General features: G+C 47.6%; 1 protein-coding gene across 2 annotated transcripts in view; it reads right to left on the bottom strand.

The window, feature by feature from the left end:
- The window catches only part of LOC119375200 (cardioactive peptide), a 66,985-nt gene that overhangs the window by 13,244 nt on the left and 30,961 nt on the right, over positions 1–22,780 (bottom strand). For both annotated transcript variants that reach the window (XM_049420429.1, XM_037645387.2), the window contains exon 4: positions 18,886–19,006. In XM_049420429.1, coding sequence (XP_049276386.1) covers positions 18,932–19,006 — 75 coding nt within the window. In that variant the 3' untranslated portion in view covers positions 18,886–18,931. The remainder of the gene's footprint in view (positions 1–18,885; positions 19,007–22,780) is intronic.

Raw genomic sequence — 22,780 nt, 5'->3', positions numbered from 1 at the left:
CCGCTAAGTGTTGGTGAAAGAGGGCTGAAACAGATTAGACTCATATAAAGTATCGTGAAACCCGCCTTCTTGCTTGACTGCCTATGCTGATCTGCAACCCTTCAGGATGGTCTAGTGAATAAGGTGCTCGACTGCTGACCCGCAGGTCGCGGGATCGAATACCGGCCGCGGCGGCCATATTTTCGATGGAGACGAAAACGCTAGAGGCCCGTGTACTTAGATTTAGGTGTATGTTAAAGAACCCCAGGTGGTCGAAATTTCCAGAGCCCACCACTACGGCGTCTCTCATAATCATATCGGGGTTTTGGGAGGCTAAACCCCAACAATTATTATTATTATTACATTATGCTGCTCTGTAGAATTTCAGGAGGTCGCGGCTTGAAACCCGGTTCTTGCGGCCAGTTTTATTCTGGACAAAATAGCTTGTTTCTATTTTTACATGGTAAAGCTCGTTAAAAAGTCTCTCGTCAGGACCCATTTAATATTTTCATTACGAGTTGAAATCTTTTGCTTATGTGAGCAAGTGACGTGGAAGGTTCTCGAAAAGCCGTTTTATGTTTATTCTCTGTGTCGTGCCTTTGTTTACCGATAGACAACGTAGCACCTCACGAGGCGATGTTTCTCAAATAGTGGATTACACTGAAAGTTGTTAAAGGCAAGCTGAGCAACCTTCCACGAATACCTTTCTTTTTTTTAGTCAATTAGTTCACTGTTGAGCGTGAAAAAGCGCGCCGAGAGGGGACAGAAAACGAAAAGAAGCACACATACACATCGCTAGTGTGTGTGCAACTCTTACAATAGCGGGGTGTACCCACTATTATAACAGTTGCAAGGCATTGAACTGCCCTGTTACCGTGCTGCCAGAAGGTAAACATTGCTGTCAACGCAGGCCTTGTCCGCCTCGGTGGAGCAGTAAATATGGTGCTCGGCTGCTAACCGGAAGGTCGCGAGTTCGATCCTGGCCGCGGCGGTCGCATTTCGATGAACGCGAAATTCTAGGGTCCCGTGTACTGTGCGATGTTAGTGCACGTTAAAGAACATCGGATGGTCAAACCGGGGCGCGCATGCGCAGGACTTGCAGTGCAAAGGCAAGTGTAAACCAGATACATTGTTAAGGGAGGCTTCATGTTCCATTAATCGGATATTTAAACATCGACCAGTGTGGCCGATGTATGTCCTCCCACAGCTGAGGGGTATTTCGTAAACCACCCCAACTACGCATGGGCAATACGGTTTTACATGCTGTATGTCACAGGCGGCCTTATTGTTTTTCTCAGACACACGGGCGCATAGCTGCGAGAACTTGTTAGGGGCGCTGTTGAAACTAAGGTGACTTTATTAAAATGATTCTTTTTAAGAAGATCATTGAACAATATTGTGCTTGCAAATGTATTGTTGCTTTACCACTGCTGGTAATTGAGCTTTAAAGAAAAATGTCTGTGGGCAGCGAATATAACACAGCAAGACGTCTTGTAAAAGCACAGAATATTGAATTCATAAATTGAGGCCAACTGAAATTAGGGACGGCAAGCGTCTGTCTACACATTTTGAAACCCGCGATCGTCATCACCGCCTCACAAGCTTGTATTATTTTCTGGAAGTTAGCTTTTTTCGCACCACAAAAACAGCAGCGCTAAAGGACTTTCTTGCTTTAGAACTTTGAAGAAACCCGTGGGAGCCAACAACAATATAATTGGACGAAATATATTGAAGAGGCAGGGGATGGTCAAGTATTCCGGAGCACTCCACTACGGCGTCTCTCATAATCATATCGTGGTTTTGGGACGTTAAATCCGGGATATTATTAACGCAGGCCTTACCTATACCACGGCGATGGTCTGCAAGTCTGCAAGCGGAGTTCTTTCCCTGCATTTCGTTACGTACCGTAGGCAATGTACATACTCTGTTTTTCTTACGTGATGAGCACCACTTTTTTTCTGTGTTGGTTCGTGGCGCTTATAGAGTGGCCGCATTGAGCTTCTCGCAATGGGAGCTTAACTGAAGCCACGTGCTGCAGTCAATGACGCTGAAATCAGTGTATTGCATTGAGCGACTCACATCTCGCAGAAAGTGTGACCCCCCTCTTAAAGGCATGGCCTACTTTTTGATTATTTTCATACTTAGTAGACACGATATTGCCACGCCCACTTCTTGTCTTGTTTTGATGTATTCGGGTTTGACCGGCAGGGACGGTTATCAACGCTCGACGCTGTCCGCGAAGTAGTGTTCTAAAAGCGTCGCGATTGTAGTAGATCGGTTTGTTAAGATTGCGCCCCGCACGCGAATGTTCCAGCTTTGTCTAGAGATAACGCCGCCACCAGCGATATTGCTGGAAAGTTCGATAGCGCCTGTATAAAAGCCGACGCGCTTGATCGCTTGTCAGTTGATCGACGGTCGACGTTCTGTCCGCCGCTATCAGTGTATTGCTGTAGTTTGACTACCAGTTTCTCGGCCACAAGTTCGGCCAAATAAACCGTTTCACCTCGGACCTGCTGACTGCTGTCTTCGTCGACGTCACGACTACGTGACATCTGGTGGAGGTGCTGCTTCTTCCATGATCCGGACGCCCCCGCGAAGCGCTGACCCAAGCCGCGAGGAGGACGACGGCAAAGAAAACCCGGATCGTCGAGCAAGCCGCAGGCAACAAGGTCTACCGCCAGAGCACGGGCCTCTACCTGAAAAGACCCGGCAAACAAAGATCCTGACCTCGACCACAGCGACGATGACAGACGCTGTGCCGCCCGCACCGATCCTTCTCCGGACGCCCAAGGAGCCGCCCACCTTCCGCGGATCGTCGTTCGAAGACCCGGAAAGCTGGCTCGAAGCCTATACGATCGAGTCGCGATTTTCAATGCCTGGACCAGCGAAGACAAGTTACGGCATGTCTATTTCGCTTTGGAAGACGCCGCTCGGACGTGGTTCGAGAACCAAGAGCGACGCCTGACAACATGGGACATCTTTCGCACCAGGTTCCTCGTGACATTCACGAGCGTCGTCAGGAAAGAGCGTGCTGAGGCTCTGCTCGAGACCCGCGTGCAGATGAGGAGATGACAAGGCTGTTCCGTCATGCAGACCCTGTCATGCCCGAGGACAAGAAGGTCCGCTTTCTTATGCGAGGAGTCAAACAGGAGCTCTTCGCCGGGCTGACGCGGAACCCCCATCGACAGTTCAAGAATTCGTCTCGGAAGCAACGACCATCGAGAAGACGCTCGAGATGCGCACCCGGCAGTACAATCGCCGCGCATTTCAAGACAGCACAGCTGTTCATGGCCTCGGCTCCGACGACTTCCGCGAAACGATCCGAGCAATCGTGCGAGAGGAGCTGCGAAAGCTTGCGCCGTTTGCACAGCCCGAAGTTACGTCGATTGCTGACGTTGTACGCGAGGAAATCACACAGTCACTGGGTGTTCCTCAGCCGGCACCGCCGCAGCTGCAAGCCATGAGCTATGCTGCTGCAGCCCGACGCAACGCCCCTCCTCCTCGCCCACGTCAAGACGCCGCGCCACCCCAGCAGTTCCGCCGCCAGGCACCACCGCCGCCACCACCGACGTCATATCGCCCGCCAGCCGGCCAGCGATCCGCGCCGAGGAAGACCGACGTTTGGCGCGCCCCTGACAACCGCCCGCTCTGCTACCACTGCGGGGAGGCCGGCCACACGTACCGCCGCTGCCAGTACCGACAGATGGGACTACGCGGATTCGCCATCAACGCGCCGCGCCCGGAGCCAGGCGAACGGCCTCGCGACATCGACGACTACCTCACCGGAACACAGTGGCAAGAACGACGACCTTCCCGCTCGCCGTCGCCCGGCCGGTATATGTCACCACACCGCCGGCCGTACACTGGCCCAAACCGGGGCCGGTCGCCTAGCCCGTATCCGGAAAACTAAGGGCAGCAACCGATGGAGGTGCGGTTGCTGTACGACGAACTACCGAAGATCCTCCGCCGCCGACGACGACGCTGCGACGAAACCTTCAGAATACGACGCGAACCAAACAGACCCCTGACGACGAAATCTCGCGGACTGAAGAAGACCCGACGACGCAACACGGAAGCAGCGGAACACACCGACGCAGCCGTGACCCGACGCCCCGACCCAACCGCAACGCAAGACGACGAACTAGCGACCTCGACGTTCTCGTCGACGGCCACAACGTCACCGCTCTCGTCGATACTGGAGCCGACTATTGCGTCATCAGTGGGCCCTTCGCCACGAAGTTGAAGAAAGTTAAGACCGCTTGGGAAGGCCCCGAAATCCGCACCGCCGGAGGCCATCTAATAACGCCGTCTGGAGTCTGCACAGCAAGAGTCACAATCAATAATCGCACGTATCCTGCGAGTTTCGTGATCTTGCAACACTGCTCCAGGGACGTCATACTCGGCATGGACTTCTTAAACCATCACGGCGCCGTCATCGACTTAAGAACCAAATCGATAACCGTATCGTCGGACAAAACGACACCGCCGGATACGAGTCCATGTCAACATGCCATGAACGTGCTTGAGGATCAAGTTACCATCCCGCCTCGCTCCAGCGTCATAATTTCCGTCAGCACCGAAAAAGCTGAAGACATCGAAGGTGTCATCGAGAGCGATCAGCGTTTGCTGCTAGACCGTGACATTTGCGTCGCAAGGGGCATTGCTCGGTTGCATGAAGGAAAAGGAAGCGTGATGCTAACGAACTTCATCCAGGAATACAGACACCTGAGCAGGGGCACGACGATTGCATACATCGAAGAAATCTTGGCCGTCAGCGATGCGTTTGCCTTTTCAGATTCTAACGAAGCTACGACGACGATCCATGAGCCACCCTTCGACGTAAACCCAAGTCTTCCCGCTCGCCAACAGCAACAGCTTCGACGCCTTCTGCAGGAATACAGGGACTGTTTCTCGTCGTCATCGCGGGTCCGACAAACGCCCCTTGCTAAGCACCGCATCATAACAGAAGAAAATGCTCGACCGCTCCGTCAGAATCCCTACCGGGTTTCGACGCGGGAACGGGAAGCCGTTAAGAAACAAGTCGATGAAATGCTACGCGACGACATCATCCAGCCGTCCAACAGCCCGTGGGCGTCTCCCGTGGTGTTAGTGAAGAAGAAGGATGGGACCCTACGTTTCTGCGTCGATTATCGTCGCCTGAACAAAATCACAAAGAAGGACGTATACCCTCTCCCACGGATAGACGATACCCTGGATCGACTCCACAACGCGAATTACTTTTCGTCGATGGACCTCAAGACCGGCTACTGGCAAATTGAAGTCGACGAGAGAGACCGAGAAAAGACCGCCTTTATAACACCGGACGGCCTGTTCGAGTTCAAGGTCATGCCCTTCGGTCTTTGCTCGGCCCCTGCGACTTTCCAACGAGTCATGGATACTGTATCAGCTGGCTTGAAGTGGCAGACTTGCCTTGTTTACTTGGACGACGTCGTTGTGTATTCCTCGAACTTCGACGAACACCTCCAGCGACTTCAATCCGTACTTCAAGCAATCAAGAACTCCGGGCTCACCCTGAAGCCAGAAAAGTGCCGCTTCGCGTACGAGGAGCTCTTGTTTTTGGGTCACGTGATCAGCAAGACTGGAGTGCTTCCAGACCCGCAGAAAACAGCTGCCATCGCCGCTTTCCCGCCACCCACCGACAAGAAGGCTGTGCGCCGATTTCTCGGCTTGTGCGCCTATTACAGACGCTTTGTCAAAGACTTTTCACGGATCGCCGAGCCACTAACACAGCTCACGAAGACCGACGTCGAATTCAGGTGGCAAACAGCGCAAGTCGAAGCATTTCATGAACTGAAACGACGCCTGCAGACACCTCCGATACTTGCGCATTTCGACGAGCACGCCGATACGGAGATTCACACCGATGCAAGCAGCATAGGGCTCGGCGCCGTCCTTGTGCAGCGGGCGGGCGCATTGGAAAGGGTTATCAGTTATGCTAGCCGGTCGCTGTCTAAAGCAGAGGTCAACTATTCCACAACAGAAAAGGAGTGCCTCGCCATCATCTGGGCTACGTCAAAGTTTCGCCCCTACCTCTACGGCAGGCCCTTCAAAGTTGTGAGCGACCATCACGCCTTGTGTTGGCTAGCTAACTTGAAGGACCCTTCAGGTCGCCTTGCACGGTGGAGCCTAAGACTTCAAGAATTTGACATTACTGTCGTGTACAAGTCCGGAAGGAAACGCTCCGACGCCGACTGCTTGTCTCGTGCCCCCGTCGACCCACCAACGCCCGACGACCAGGATGATGACAGCTTCTTGGGAGCCATAAGTACCGAAGACTTCGCCGAACGACAGCGAGCCGACCCGGAACTGAAAGGTCTAGTGGAATACCTGGAGGGCAGGACCATCGTTGTCCCAAAAGTATTCAGGCGAGTGTTGGCATCATTTTCCTTGAAAGACAACGTCCTCGTAAAAAAGAACTTCTCTCCGGCCCGAGCCAGCTACCTTATCGTTGTACCTTCGGGACTGCGACCAGAAATTTTGCATGCCCTGCACGACGACCCAACGGCTGGACACCTCGGACTTTCCCGCACGCTCGCACGAGTACAGGAAAAGTACTACTGGCCGCGCCTTGCCGCCGACGTCACTCGCTACGTAAGGACGTGTCGAGACTGTCAGCGACGGAAGACACCGCCCACAAGACCAGCAGGCTTCCTTGAGCCGATCGAGCCTCCTCGGCGACCATTCCAGCAGATCGGGATGGACCTCCTGGGGCCGTTCCCAACGTCGACTTGCGGAAATAAATGGATCGTCGTGGCTACCGACTACCTCACCCGCTACGCCGAAACAAAAGCCCTGCCCAAAGGCAGTGCCGCTGAGGTAGCCAAGTTCTTCGTTGAGAGCATCGTCCTTCGACACGGCGCCCCAGAGGTTCTCATCACCGACAGAGGTACGGCGTTCACGGCTGACCTAACTCAGGCGATCTTGGAATACAGCCACACAAGCCACCGCCGCACCACTGCGTACCATCCACAGACCAACGGCCTAACCGAGCATCTAAATAAGACCATCGCCGACATGCTGGCGATGTACGTCGACGTCGAACACAAGACGTGGGACGCCATCCTTCCGTAAGTGACCTTCGCGTACAACACAGCCGTACAGGAAACGACGCAGATGACGCCATACAAGTTGGTCTACGGACGAAGCCCGGCAACGACGCTTGACGCCATGCTACCAAACGTGACCGACGAGGAAAACATCGACGTGACCACCTACCTACAGCGCGCCGAAGAAGCACGACAGCTCGCCCGCCTACGGATCAAGAACCAGCAGACGACTGACAGCCGCCGCTACAACCTTCGACGACGCCACATGGAATACCAACCCGGTGACCGTGCATGGGTATGGACGCCAATACGCCGACGAGGACTTAGTGAGAAGCTTCTTCGACGATACTTCGGACCGTACAGGGTACTTCGACGCCTCGGCGCTCTCGACTATGAGGTTGTCCCTGACGGCATTACGAACTCTCAGCGGCGCCGTGCGCGACCTGAAGTCGTCCATGTCGTGCGCCTTAAGCCGTTTTTTGCGCGTTAGCGAGCTTGGGGACTCTATTTTTTTCTTTGTTTTTTTTTATTTGTGTATGCACTTGTTTTGGTTTTTTTTCTATGTTCTTTCACAAGCATCGGGACGATGCTTTTTCAGAGGGGGGCAATGCCACGCCCACTTCTTGTCTTGTTTTTATGTATTCGGGTTTGACCGGCAGGGACGGTTATCAACGCTCGACGCTGTCCGCGAAGTAGTGTTCTAGAAGCGTCGCGATTGTAGTAGATCGGTTTGTTAAGATTGCGCCCCGCACGCGAATGTTCCAGCTTTGTCTAGAGATAACGCCGCCACCAGCGATATTGCGGGAAAGTACGATAGCGCCTGTATTAAAGCCGACGCGCTTGATCGCTTGTCAGTTGATCGATGGTCGACGTTCTGTCCGCCGCTATCAGTGTATTGCTGTAGTTTGACTATCAGTTTCTCGGCCACAAGTTCGGCCAAATAAACCGTTTCACCTCGGACCTGCTGACTGCTGTCTTCGTCGACGTCACGACTACGTGACAATATTCGCCTGCTAAGTGACGGACCGAATTTGTCAGAAATCTTACATGATGAAATTCTTCGGTTTCCTCGCATCACTCATTGCCATCGTCTCAATCGTACAGTAATGCCAATAAACACTAGAGGGTGCTAGGTAATATCATTATTTAAGGCGGCAGTGTTGTATGGCTTGTGACTTTCAAAGCTCCTAGTGACCCGGCGAGCTTGGAAGCGTGGGCTCGTGCCATACAAAGGAAAGATCGAAAGCGCACGCCTCGTGACTATGTTTGCGAAAAGTACTTCTCGTAGACTAAGGCCTATCATTCGTATAAAAAAAAAACGCACTGGGCCCCTTATGCATTAGACTAAGACGACTCGAAGGTGAAAGTTTTCTTCTTGTCGTCATTCGATGTGTCTGTTCTGCCCGACCCTCGTGCAAAAGCTTTCTGCACCTAACGTAGTTTTGCACTGCCTCCGAGATGGCCAACCGATCACAGAGGCAGTGCAATGCGACAATGTCATGTGATGAAGTCACGTTATGTGACGTCATCATGCCGCCATAATTAAGTGATTATGATTATGGGAATGTGTGACGTCATAATAACGTCCCATCGTGATGTCATCACGTGATGATTTTTTGTTGACGCCGCCAACGCCGTGGAAGCAATTGGCTGATAAAGAGTGGCGCTGCTGAGGAGCGAGGTCGCGTGTTCTATTCCATACCACGGCGGTCGTATTCCGGCGGGGACGAAATGCAAGAACACATGCTTACTTAGATCTGTTAGATGCACGTTCTAGACCCCCGGGTGTTTAAGCCTATCACAGAATCCCCCACTGCGGCTTGGCGATAATGACAACGGGGTTATGGCACGTAAAGCCCCTTAAATTATTATTGTTTACGTAGGCCGCTTGGGGGCAACAAAAATAATACATGAAAAACAACCCCGTACACACGCGTCATCATTAATGCGGGAGTGTCACGCACAGAGTTCTGCCTAAATTAATATTCTGCATGTTCCATCACAAGCATCTGCTTATCAATGGTTCGGAAGTATCCATGTGAATAGGCACATGGATACTTCGGAATTACGCATGCTCTTGCCGCAGGATAAAAAAAATCGAGATATAAAGGGAGAAGGCTATGATATTCCTCTAGTCTTGCTTGCTTTATTCGCTAGGCCATCTTCTGGAGCTGCTGTCGCATCCGAAAAGCTACAGCGCAGTGTGTCTGTATTTTGGCGGTGTACTAGTAAGGAAATGGCTCCTCCTGGTCTCTGTATTATATTTTTTTTGCAGTGAGATTGCAAGTTGTGATATCCACAAGCCGACTAGACGCTTAACACGAGTGCGGTTTAAAACGATGCACCGTGGAGAAAACAATAAAACAGGTTGAATGTAAATGCTTCAGGCTTTCATTTGTGGTAATTCAGTTTACATAAACCAACACTCTACCAGTTTCACGCCTTAGTAATACTACTACTACTACTACTACTACTACTACTACTACTACTACTACTACTACTACTACTACTACTACTACTAATAATAATAATAATAATAATATAATATTATTATTATTATTATTATTATTAATAATAATAATTGTTATTATTGTTATTAGAAGTAGTAGTACTAGTGGCGTTTAATGTCCCAAAACCACGATATGATTATGTGGGACGCCGTATTGGAGTGCTGCAGAATTATTGACCACTTAGGGTTCTTTAACGTGCACCTAAATCTAAGATTTCTTCCAGTATTTTTATATATACGGATCGTCGACGCCCTGATTCCGTTGTGCCTGAATGACTGCTTCTATCTCGACCGAATCAAATACCTTCTCGTAATCTCTGACGGCTATATATTAGCCCCGAGAACGAACACTGGCGTCGCTGCAGTCGCGGCGAAATGACGTCACGGCAAGGACTCGCCTGCTCCGCCCCCGACAGTCGCTTCTTTCTGCGTCTGCCGTGTACCCACTCCGCGATACGGTGGCGATTACTGCTCAATTTCACGATGCCAATCTGGCAAGGTATTAGGTTGAAGTATTTATTACTAGTGAAAGTTAACTAAGCTGTAGAAAGCTTTGCTAATATAGCTTAGGATGGGCAAACTTCCGTCCGAACAGAAGACCCACTGTGAAAATGGTAATCCAAGACCGCAAGACATTCATTGTTATCACCGCGTACTTCAAGAAATCGGTGGCAAGAAAATACTAATACTAAACTTCATTACAGCATGGCATAAACTCCGAGGTTAAAATATGTGGGCCGAAGTATTACAATAAAAATTAGGAAGTTTTCAGTTTACTAACTACGTTGTGGTTTACCGTGCAAGTTAATTTGTCTGCCTCTGCAAATAAGATAGGTGATTTGACGGAACACACTTTCTGCTACACGAGCCTTTAGATGCAGGCGTCTGTCGTACGCAATCACTTATCATATTTGGAAAATCAAACAAAATAATACTGCCACACACACAACGGTTTCGGAAATACTTCGACCATATGTTCAGGTTTCATCTCAAGAGCCGTCAGGGATTATGTAGTCGCATACCATGATTTGGTCCGCCACGGTGGTGTAGTGGTTACGGTGCTCGGCTGCTGACCTGAAGGTCGCGGGTTCGATCGCGGCCACGGCGGTCGCATTTCGGCGGAAGCGAAATGGTTGAGGCCCGTCTACTGTGCGATGTCAGTGCTCGTTAAAGAAGACCAGTGGATCAAAATTTCAGGAGCCCTCCACTACGGCATCCCTCATAATCATATCGGGGTTTTGGGATGTAAACCCCGGATATTATTATTATACCTCGATTTACGCGAACTGCTGGTCCGACCTACCGCCGCATCACAAATGGTAATGTTCACTTCACGTGGGAGCTGTGATAGTAACCGTTCGCAAAAAAAAAAAAATGCAAGGAATTTGAAATGAACTGTTTCGATGGTGCACTTAGTGACGTAACCCACGCAATAATGAAAGGTCCTTCGCATCAATGAGGCAACAATTGGTCTCGTACGTCAGGTCCCCATGCAGGTTGATGCTGCTCAGGGGTAATCAACTACGAGAAAAATTAATTTATGAGATGGCTATCTCAACTATACTTACGAGCGTGACAGAACCGTGGCTACGACACTGCAGGAAGACAATCTGACAGCAATAATAGTTTCGCAATCACGCGTGCGCGGGGCTTGGAGCACCAGCAAAACGCTGCCCACAGTTGCGCGGATGCGTCCGATACAAATCACATTTGTGGTAGTGAAACCAGCATATTTCTTAAAGAACCGCCTGTCAACGACGCATTCCAATAATGCGAATATGGTGTGTTACGTGTCAAAACAACTACATGCTATGAGGCATGCTGTAGAATAATTTTTACCACCTGGGATTCTTTAACGTGCTCCTGTATCTAAGCACAGGCATGTTCTTGCTTATCGCCTCCATTTGAATGCAGCTGCCGTGGTTGGGAGTCGAACCTATCCTTGGGGTTAGCAGCGGGGCACAACAACAAACCTGATCACCCCTTTCAAATTGTTCACGACAGGCCGCGGGCACCGTTGGCGATTGTGCAGAAAAAAACGAATAGTTCCTCATTGTTTTACCAGGAACATTATCGCTGCTGTTTTTGTCATTTATCTTAAGCGTGAGACAAGCAAAAAGCGAACGCTAACAGCGCAACAGCCTACGAAGCGGGCGCGTGTTTTGTAGGCGCGCCACGGCAGGCGACGAAGAGTCCGTGCCATGACGTCACCCAGGCCGCCAGCCAGGCGGCGCCACTCCAACTTCTCGGGGCTAATAGGGGTTGGTTATATTCCACGCATTTCTCTATCACTTGATTGATCGTGTGAATGTGTTTATTGTCGAGTAGCTTGTACGGAATCTTGCTATATTTTTAAATCGCTTGTAGACAACGGACAGTAAGCAGATCGGCATGTAATATTTCAAGCCCTTGACGTCGTCTTCGTTATGAATTAAGGTGATTTTAAAATTATTCCAAGATTCTCGCACCTTCATCGTCAAGAGACACTTTCCATACATGGTGGTCAGTTTTTCTAAAACAATATGGCCACCGTCTTTCAACAGATCTGATGTTACCTGATCCTAACCAGCGGCAATTGCCTCTTTGCGTTCCCTCTAAGGATTTCTTTACTTCCCATGTCATTACTGGTGGGTTGTCCGATTCCTCTGGCCTACTAATATACTTCTTACCTTATCGTCCTCGTTGTCCTGGCTACTGTACAGATATTTGCAAAGCTTCTCAGCTATTTTAACTTTGCTATCCATATTGACAGTGACTTTGCCTTCCTCATCCCTTAGTGCATACGTCCGGTTTTTGCCTGTGCGCAGTTTCCTCTTGACCCCTTTGAGGCTTCGTCCGTTCTAGAGATGACCAATAAAAGGATTGGACGAAGTCAGTCACGTGCGAGTCACGTTTGAGACCCCAGCCCTGCAGCAAAAATTAAATAAAACGATACAACGTGGCTTCCTAGATGAAGTCCAGGAGCGGTCTATACAATTCGCGCATCCACTTGGAATCAACGTCCATCGGCACTGTCGACGAGCGCAAGGTGAGGTTGTGATATTTACAGAGTACTCGAGAGACTGATTAGACCGCATGCGCGTCGCTCGCACCGCATATACATGTATATAACAAATGATAAGGTTCTAGCGCCCTTCGTTGATACTATATACTGCAGTTGTTGCATTTTAGAAACGCTGGTTGTACTTTCACGTGTTTGCTCGCAGGTGAATGCATGCCGTAGATATGTGTAATCGTGCGCAAGATGAGTCTCTAACACTGAAATTGTCTTTGAAATACGCCATAACGGCAAAACGCAGTGAGCAAGCGCAAAAGTGTTCATGACACAAAATGCTGAGACGGAAAATTCTATGGCATTTCAATACGAGACATTCGCATTAGTACCTTCCAAGTATTCATACACTAAACATGATCGAATTCGGTGTTCCGCTCACATTATTGACAAACGAACGTCGTGACGGCATCGGCACGCGATAACGCACATATCGATTAATTGCTACGTCCGATATATCGGACGTAGCAATAGCATACGCCGAGCGTATGTATATATACATACGCTCGGCAATACCTACACTGACTGTGTTATTCCTTTCACATTTCGTGCGTAGATATACAGGCAGATGCGCTTGGATAAGTGTAGTCTTTTACGATGTAAGAATATTCATCAAGCCGCGACGTGTACGTTCCTTCCGTTTCGTGCTCCCACGGCACCAACGAGCCGCGGGCGACCGAACGGCCGGCTCGCTCGATGTAAAAACTTTTCCCATAGTGCGCCATGCTCCCGCGGGGCTTTCTGGGATTGCTTGAAAAGGTTCATTAGCAAGAATCTCGCAATGCATTCACCCTCTCTCTTTAGACTATCATCTGATGCTTTGCAATCATATGCCTCAATTTCTTTTTATCATATATCTGCACTTAATTATTATTTTCCTAAAACTATCAGTAGATTTAATTACTCCTTTAAATTGCAGAAGGGTGTCTTGAAGGGTCAGTTGGTACATGTTACTGCGTTTCAAACAGCGCAAAAACGGGGCGAAGGCTTAGGAACAAACAACAGAAGCGCCGTTCCTTTGTTCGTTAGCCTTCCTGCCGTTTTCGCGCGGTTTTGAGTGCAGTAACATGTAGCAACTGGCCTTTGAAGACACCCTTCTGCAATTTGTTTCTCTTACATCAGGCTCTTTTGCACCCAGTGTTTTGCATAACTCATCAATGTGCGATCTCTTGTGTTGTTTTTTTTTTTCCTTAGCCTTCGTCCAATTTTCGCGCCGTTTTCAACGCAGTACTCCTTTAAATCATCATCTGTCGTAAACGTTTCTCTTGACACGTGTCGGTGATAGATGGTATCTATATTAAACGAATAATTATAATTGATTACGAAATAATGATATTTATGACTTCTAATAATGAATGATATTCTGCTACTTCCCACCATTGTACTGTAACTGCATAGATTGAGATCTATAGCTGCATAGATTGAATACTATCTATCTATTTTACTGATGTCGTACACTGACAGCTTTCACCCCTAAATTGAAAATATGTTGAATTCATTGTCACCATTCATTAGTAATGCACTGTGTACCAAGGTGCGAATGTAGATCAACATTAGTAAGATACTCTTACCGTGAATTCTGCTTAGCTGACCTAATTTAAAAAAATTGCGCAGCTTGCACTGAGTCGCGCTAACCTAATCTAGGTCTAATTTGCACATTTGGAACTTGGTCTAGCTTAACTTGGATCCCCAGTCAAGCTAGCATTAATTATATCTTGATTAGGTTAATTATGCTAATGAGTTTAATTAGTATAATCGACATACTCGAGGCTTCATCTCGACGAGCTTTCACCACAAGTCAAGCTAGACCTAATGAGTTAATTAACGTAATTAATACTAATTAGGCTAATTCGTAATTAATTATCGGTATCGCTCGGCATCTCTTGCCGAGCTCGGCATGACTACGCAGACTAGAATCTCAACTCGGCTTAATTAGAGCTAATTAGCCTACTGGCTGTATTATGCTTGGCTAATTAGTTTTCATCGTGCTCAACTAAACCTAATTACAATTGGCTATGATTAACATGGCTTAACTAGGCACAGCTATGCTGAGTGCGCCGGCATAATGATGATTGTGCTTTGTCTACATCGCGAGTAGTACAAAGCGTGGGCATAACTCTGCTGTAAAAAGAAAATATTAATATTAATTACGCTGCAGAGACCCTAAATGCCAATTAGCAAACATTCCAAATGTATTCAGCCTCTTCCTATATGCTTTCATTTGGTGCATTACTATGTTGTCGACGTATTAACTTATTGACCATATACCCACACTTGGCAACTGCCTACAACGATCTCTAATAAACTATATTCGTCATCTTTGGCATATCTTTTATGTGATACCTTTAATTGCTAGGTTCCATAGAGTATCTCCAAATTATCCCTGATTACTAATTTTCGATAACTATCACTAAAGATAATTGCATGTTACTATTTATCTCGGATGGTAATTTCATACATTGAATACCCTATATATATCATGTACATATCCTTCTATACTGAAAGATTTCTATTATAACCTTAAAATTGGTGAATTCATTACAAGTGATTACTTATATGGTCAGGGTGCAAATGTGCATAATGTTGCTGAGCAAATCTCACTCAGTGTGAATTCTTGGGGGTCACTGTCAACTCTTAATTTTCCATAGTAATTAAGCTAAAAGACCCCTAATCACTAATCAGCAACCTAAGATTCTTATATCTTTTATCCTCTTCGTCTCCACTTTCATGTGATACATTACAACGCAATCCTTCGATTAGTTGATTCTTATTTACCCCTTTTCTATTTACCTCAAAGTGTAAGTATTAATAATGACAGAGTACAATTACCATATCTCTTATACCTTTGATTACTAATTAGCTATAACAGTATCTATTGCTAGTTACTTGCATGCGACAGCCATCTAATATTATTGGCGTTCATTGCAATACTATATCTAAATATATATATATATATATATATATATATATATATATATATATATATATATATATATATATATATATATATATATATATATATATATATATAATATACATGTCCTTCTATACTAACCGCTTTCACCAATAAGTTTTAGGTAAATTGTTAAATTCATTAGTACCCTTGATTACTTACACCCAGTGGAGCGAAATTCTTATCCGTATCAGTATATCTTGTCAATTCTTACTTACTTTGAATTACGAGGAGCTATACTCATTTTTGACCATCTGCTCTAATTAACCTAAGACTTCTCATTGCTATTTATCAACTTAAGACCTCCACAGTATTCATACCCTCCATATCTTTAGCAGCTTCAAGAAAAACAAGCTTATATAAAAACACTGACATTTTCACCTGTTTTAGGGCAACCGTAAACACTATGAAGCGTATGCACCCGTATAAGGTGGTTTCGCTGCAATGCACCTTAGACAGAAGTTCCCGTCGAACCTCAGAAACTTCGCCGACATCCGCCAAATTTCACAGGTACGAATGTTCAATCATCGAGATTGGGTCCCTTCAGTGATTTAAGCAGGTGAGGGCGCATTGTTCTTATATAAATTTTTAAATGATCTCCTATGGAGTTTCACATAGCACATAAAAGTGGCTCTCGAACCCAGGAAGTTAATGGGAATAAAGCAAAACTTCTCGCACTGTGGCATAATGACTACCATATTATATGGACGAAGTGATTTAAGCGTATCTTGAAGCGTTACACTACAATAAATGTTTAAAGGTCGGTTCCCATTGAGTGACGCTGCCACTTAGCACACAACACAACAGATGGCGCTAGTTGTCGATGTCCCGAATTCCTGGACATGAACAGGCCGCGCCCGCCAAATGGCGAAAGGCACGATGACACCTGTCGCCATAGACGCGCGTACCGGGGGGGGGGGGGGGGGGGCAGCCCCCCCCCCCCCTTTATAGTCACCTAAGGGGACGCGCAAAATCTGCCCCATACTTTGACTTAGTAAGGGGGGCGGGGCTGCGATGGACCTCCTCCGCCTGTGGCGAACCCTGCGCACGCCTATGCTTGTCGCTGATTGCCACCTCCTTAGGTGAGGACAACTTTGGCTGTTATACACAGTAGTTCTGCGGTGGCTCGGTGCTCGGCTGCTGACCCGAACGACGCGGGTCCGATCCCTGCCACGGTGGTCGCATTTCTATGGAGGCGAAATGCTAGGAGCCCGTGTACTTGGATCCGCCTATAGGTGCACGTTAAAGAACCCCAAGGGGTCGAAAAATTGTGCAGAGCCATCCACTACAGTAATAATAATAATTGTTGGGGTTTAACGTCCCAAAACCACGATATGATTATGAGAGACGCCGTAGTGGAGGGCTCCGGTAATTTCGGCCACCTGGGGTTCCTTAACGTGCACCTAAATCTAAGACAGGCCTCGAGCATTTTCGCCTCCATCGAAAATACGGCCACCGCGGCCGGGATTCGATCCCGCGACCTGCGGGTCAGCAGTCGAGCACTATAACCGCTAGACTACCGTGGCGGATAGAACCCTCCACCATGGCGTCTCTCCTTGGACGCTTTGGGACGTCAAATACCATAAACCAAACAACTTGTTCCTTGGAGTGCTTATGACACTCCAATGTCCAGGCAAGGAGACACTCCAATGACACAACTAACGAATATTTCACTGAAATCTCGACATATAAATTGTCAGATGTTTTACTGTACATACCTTGCATAGGCCACTTCAGACCCAATTGGAATCACCTAGGCCATGTACAACATTGCTACTGAAATATCGCAAGATATTACACGTTATCAGTAATTAAAGACACGCGGCTTCCATCGGAATATAAAATTGCAGAGGTGGAGTGATCCGTGACACCCTTGCTATAAAAAATCTGGATGTGGTTGTGTGTTAGACAATGCCAAGCCCGTCGCTTTCATTTCAAATATTGTGAAGGTCACCTGAATAGAATTGAATAAGCGCGTTACGGATTTCTTAATGATATATCGATACTCAGTCCGAACCAAGTTGGTTTTATATTAGAGTGCTAAAAAACTTGGAGGACGCTTGAGCTTCGCCTTCAATAGTAGAACGCGATAGCGTAATCGGGCCCCGTGCACATCGCGTTCTCAAGTGATAGTGTGGCTTCGGTTGTCGGTGCATGCCTCAACCGTGCCGTAAGGAAACGAACGACTGTGCGCGCAACATTGGCCATTTCAAACTATCCTAGAATGCCTACTGCAAGTACAGTTAAGTGCCCACTACGCCATAATTATTCCTTTTGCGAATCAGCAAAGGGCCCACTACGCGTGCGTAAGGCAACACGCGAGTCTACGCAGCTGCTCACTTTGTTGATTCTTTTGCAGCTGATGATGATCGTAAATATGTGTGAGCGCTTTGTAATATGGGCGGGCCAACAACCACTCGTTGCGCAATTCACGTGTTTTGATGCCTGGCGCGATTCGACGCTTCTGCCACGCAGTATTACATGCGTTAACCTTCCACTACATGGCATTCATATGGTTTTTTTCTTCCGAAGCGGTTTCAAGGAATATCATGCTCTGTGGTAGAACACCTGCTTGTCACGCAGACGGTCTTGGTTCGATTCTCACTCGAACCCAATATTTTTATTATTTATTTTATTTCCATCTTTCTCGATTTTTCTGTCATGAACAAGATGATTTTTCGCTCACAACCAACGACGCCGTCACCGACGCCTACACCGGGTGTCTGCGAAACGAGCTCTTTAAAGCTATGGCGTTAATATAGTTGTATATAATATAGTAGTAGGCTCATATTGATATTGAAAGTCGCATTCAACTGGCACGGCGCCATCATAGACAGCATGCGGTGTCAGTCACTCGATCTCGACCTCAGGTCGGCAAACTTAGTCAGGGTGGGCTCATTCAGAATCGAACTTATCCGTGAGAGAGAGAGAGAGAGAGAGAAGTTATCTGAAGGCAGAGAGGTCAGCCTGAGCTAGTGCGCTCTAGCCTGCTACTCTGCACAGGGGAGAAGGGAAAGGGGAAAAAAGGAGTGATGAGGGGTGATCATAGGGAGAGGAAAGAGATATGCGTATATACAATAACCACGTAACATAGTGGTTTCGCTAGAGTCTGGTGTTCAGTCCCGTGCTCTTAAGAAAAATCTATAACAGCCCTGATATCAGTTGGTGACTTTGTCTGGTCGCACATAGCTGACAAAATACCAGTCTCACTTAGTGTTGCCACACCGATTCCTGCCAATGTTGAAGCGAGACTATAATTATGATAGTTGGGTTGAGCACATGTGAGCCCAGTGTTCGCGCTAAACAACACAGAATTCTCCGGCACCTGCGCCATTGATGTTTAGAAGGTGATGAGCACGGTCCACTTCGAGCTATGGGCTGTTCATGGAGAACCTCCGCTTCCGCAACAGGCTGGGTAGATTCACCAATATGGCACCGCTCCGCAGCTGCAACAGATGTCCACACGTGAGTTAGATCCATGAGCGATATGTGTGTCTGATCTGCGCTACCTCTAAAGTAGGGTGAGCACTTTAGATCCAGGAATCGACCAGTTCTCGAACGTACTTTCAGCGACTGTATAAATCACGATTACTCTCATGTACGTCGTTTTTTTTTCTGCCCTTTGCTTATATACAATGGCTTGGATCCCGCAAGTTGTCGTATATATTTGGGTCAGTAATGCTTTTTGGTGCGATGTCATTACATTATCAATTTTCTACGTGATCACGCGTGTATGTGTCAGTTGTGCTGGATTTTTATGTCCTGCTACAAGGAAAAATCACATATTTAGTGGTTACTTGATAGATAGATAGATAGATAGATAGATAGATAGATAGATAGATAGATAGATAGATAGATAGATAGATAGATAGATAGATAGATAGATAGATAGATAGATAGATAGATAGATAGATAGATAGATAGATAGATAGATAGATAGATAGATAGACTACAGAAAATACCTAATATCGTTCGCCGTCAGTTTACATTGTGGCTCGTGACGAAGCGTTCAGCTCGAATATTCTTTATGGAACATAAACCCTGGAGGTTCGAAAGGCTTTTGGTGTAGCGCGAAAGGAAACACGGACACGAGAAGGCACACAGGAACACCACACATCGCTACTAGCAACAACATGTTTATTTTCAAGAACCAGACCGCTTATATACCATCAAAATAAGGCAGACAGCTGAACACGTGGGATCACTCAGGTAATGCGTAAAAACATTTTACTAAGCAAAAATATTACAGGATAAAACTTTAAATCACCGCTTGCGCAAGAACCCCAACTCTTTAGGTGACAATGTTATCGATGGCTTGCTCACACACAACTCACCAAGCGCATCGATAAGCTCGGCTTCAACTATAAGACGGGTGATCTCTTCTTTATGTTGACCATCAATGACGGTGTTATGAAACTGTCTGCCTGATTTTGATGGTATATAAGCGGTCTGGTTCTTGAAAATAAACATGTTGTTGCTAGTAGCGCCGTGTGGTGTTCCTGTGTGCCTTCTCGTGTCCGTGTTTCCTTTCAGGCTACACCAAAAGCCTTTCAAATGAGTAACCAACAAGCACACGTTGCAACCCTGGAGGTTCACACTCAGCACACGACACTATAGTATTGGCGGCGAGGACATACGAAGTCGCCACCTATCGGATGCGCCTGACTGGCGTAGTATGAGGGCGCACTGCGATAGGGTTGGCTAGAGTGTATATGCTACCTTTAGGTAGCAGGGTTACGCATACACTCTAAATATTTTCACGCGTAGTAAGCGTGAAACGCGCCCCTCGGCCTCCTAAAATTCGTTTTATGTACCACGTGACTCAAAATACGCGTTGTTTTCCTCCACCCAAGCGTGACGCCGGTCGAGGACACGCACATTTGCTGTATTTTACGCGTGATGCGGGATTCTACGCGTGAGAACCGGAAAACTCACGCTGAGGAAAAGTTTGCGACGCCGATCGCGCTTCTCCTCATCACGCGTATATATATCCTGATACAATCGCCAAGACAGCCGTGCGACGTCGCCGTTACTCGCCTCTGATTTGCTGCTGCGATTTGCGCCTCCTTTCATTTATTTTTGTTTTTCACGCGAAGGCCTTGAAAGGTGGCGCTTGCTTCGATATATACTTATGGCGGGAAAACGGGGTTAGAGTCGTTGGAGTCATTGACTTAGCAAGCACTTTGCGCATCGTCTCTGCCTGCCCTTCGATCGTGTACTGTGCGGAGGGTTCGCTTTGTGGTGTTGAAAAGTGGTGAAGTCCTGAATAACTGAGATCGATTGACCTGCGTGGTGTGCCGCGCGGTAGATGCAAGGACACCGAATGCGACTGCCCGGAGTTCTCGCGCGACACGGCGCCACTCACTGCGAACTCTGCTATTGCGGCCGGATGGTGTGCATACTGCGGGCACCCGCCTGCCATTCACGGCCGCTTGGAATACCTGGGTAAGCAAATATTTCGAAATGTGTTTGCTCATTATATATTTTACAACTATTTTCCTAACAGTGACGTTTCTTCCTATTGACCTCTGAACTTGACATTAGTATCAGGCCAAGTTCTCTGTGTACAGTACTGACGGACAGAAACGCGAAAATTTAGGGCTATGTAATTCACGTACTTTCATTTTCAACATCTCCATTTCGTGTCATAGCGGCGTAATTTTGGCTCTAACTCTTACATCAGAGCCAACATTAACTTTAGATGCCGGATTCGTAGCGACGTGACGTGGTTACATTGAGTAATTGCTCATGGAAGTATTTGTAGTAAAGAAAGTGATGTCGCATTCAGTCCGAGAGTTTCTGTTTCACTCGGGTCGTGCGATCGACCGGGAAGGATAAGAAAGAAGGAAGGATTGTTGCTCCCGGTGCCGTGGCTGTGAGCCGTTTCTCCTTCGCCGTCGGGTATCCACCGGTCCCCGCGTCTAGCGCTCGTTAGCTTTGGCTTGTCGGCGCCAAATTTCGTGACCGCGTCGCGGTTCGCGGCGGTGGCCATTTTCGGGACAGGAGGCGGAACGCCGGTAAAGGGGCCGCCTGGCGCCTCGCGCGGTAAATAAACAGCGCCTGCTTTCTCCGTCCTCCGCAGAGCGCCTCGAAAATGACCAAAAATATATTGTATGCCGTAAATTCATGTAGTCGATGCGTACATTACGAAGCGTTAAAATTGTGCCATATCCTACAAAACAAGCGCGTTAAGGCCACACTAAAATTGCGTGTTTTTGCTGCACATCAAGGCTGAAGTTCGCTTTTTTTTTTTATGTGAGTGCGCAACGCATGAGTCCATAAGTATTACTTGAAGCCGCTATTGCCAAGAGACCGCTCTGGTTACAGGCGAACTATTTATGCCGCAACCTAGCCTTTTATAGTAAGATACGATTGCGTCACCTTCAGGAATTTCAGGCTACTGGGTGAAGTCGCACTTGTGTGCAATTAATAGGGAGTTTTCGAATAGGGGCCCCAAACGTTCGGGGCCCCAAAGCCTCTTGCGTAGGCTCGCTTTGGGTCAAGCAGGAGTTATAGAGTTTTCGAATAGGGTTTGCGGCGATTTGGGCACTCCCCCTATGCTAGGTCACTGTGGTCTTGGCTCAGAGCCGTCGCTTCGAAGTGAGTGCCGTCATGTTTGTTTGACGCAAAGCTTTTGGGGCAGGCTTTAGGACTCCCGCTAAATTCGCGAAATAGCGTCCCCAACGCAAAACCCGAAGCTGTTTGGGTCTCGCGCATGCGCAGTGGCCTCGACGCTATTTCTTTGGTGCCCCTATTCGAAAACTCCCTAATATTTGCGTTACCGTAAGGTAGCATAAATAGTTTACCGTACGGTCCACTACGTGGAGCCAGTGCCTCGGCGGTCGGTAATGCTAGCTGTCGCGGCAGCAAGAATGGATCTCTGTCGCAGTCATGTTGTTATCTTATAGCAAAATTATACGGAATTACAGAAAAGCTGTTTTTGTAAGCGCCTGAGGTAGAGCATACGTGTCAAAACAGCCAATTCGAGCTTGCACCTTTTACTGTAAAAGCCCAAAATTGTCGCGAGTACAAAAATGAAGTGCTTCGTATGCTACTCAGTGGTGTAACTAATAGCTGATATTTTGAATGCCGTTTCTGAAATTTGCAGTGAAATGTGGTCAGTATACGATCCCCAGGTTAACGGTTTTCTTTCTAATGGATGAATATGTCTGAGATACCACGCTGAGTGCACGTGTTCACAGTCGAATTGAGTTCTACTT

This window comes from Rhipicephalus sanguineus, chromosome 1, assembly GCF_013339695.2.
Source record: "Rhipicephalus sanguineus isolate Rsan-2018 chromosome 1, BIME_Rsan_1.4, whole genome shotgun sequence".
Lineage (NCBI taxonomy): Eukaryota > Metazoa > Arthropoda > Arachnida > Ixodida > Ixodidae > Rhipicephalus > Rhipicephalus sanguineus.
The sequence above is the reverse complement of the archived record's forward strand: the minus strand, read 5'-3'. Positions and strand labels throughout refer to the sequence as shown.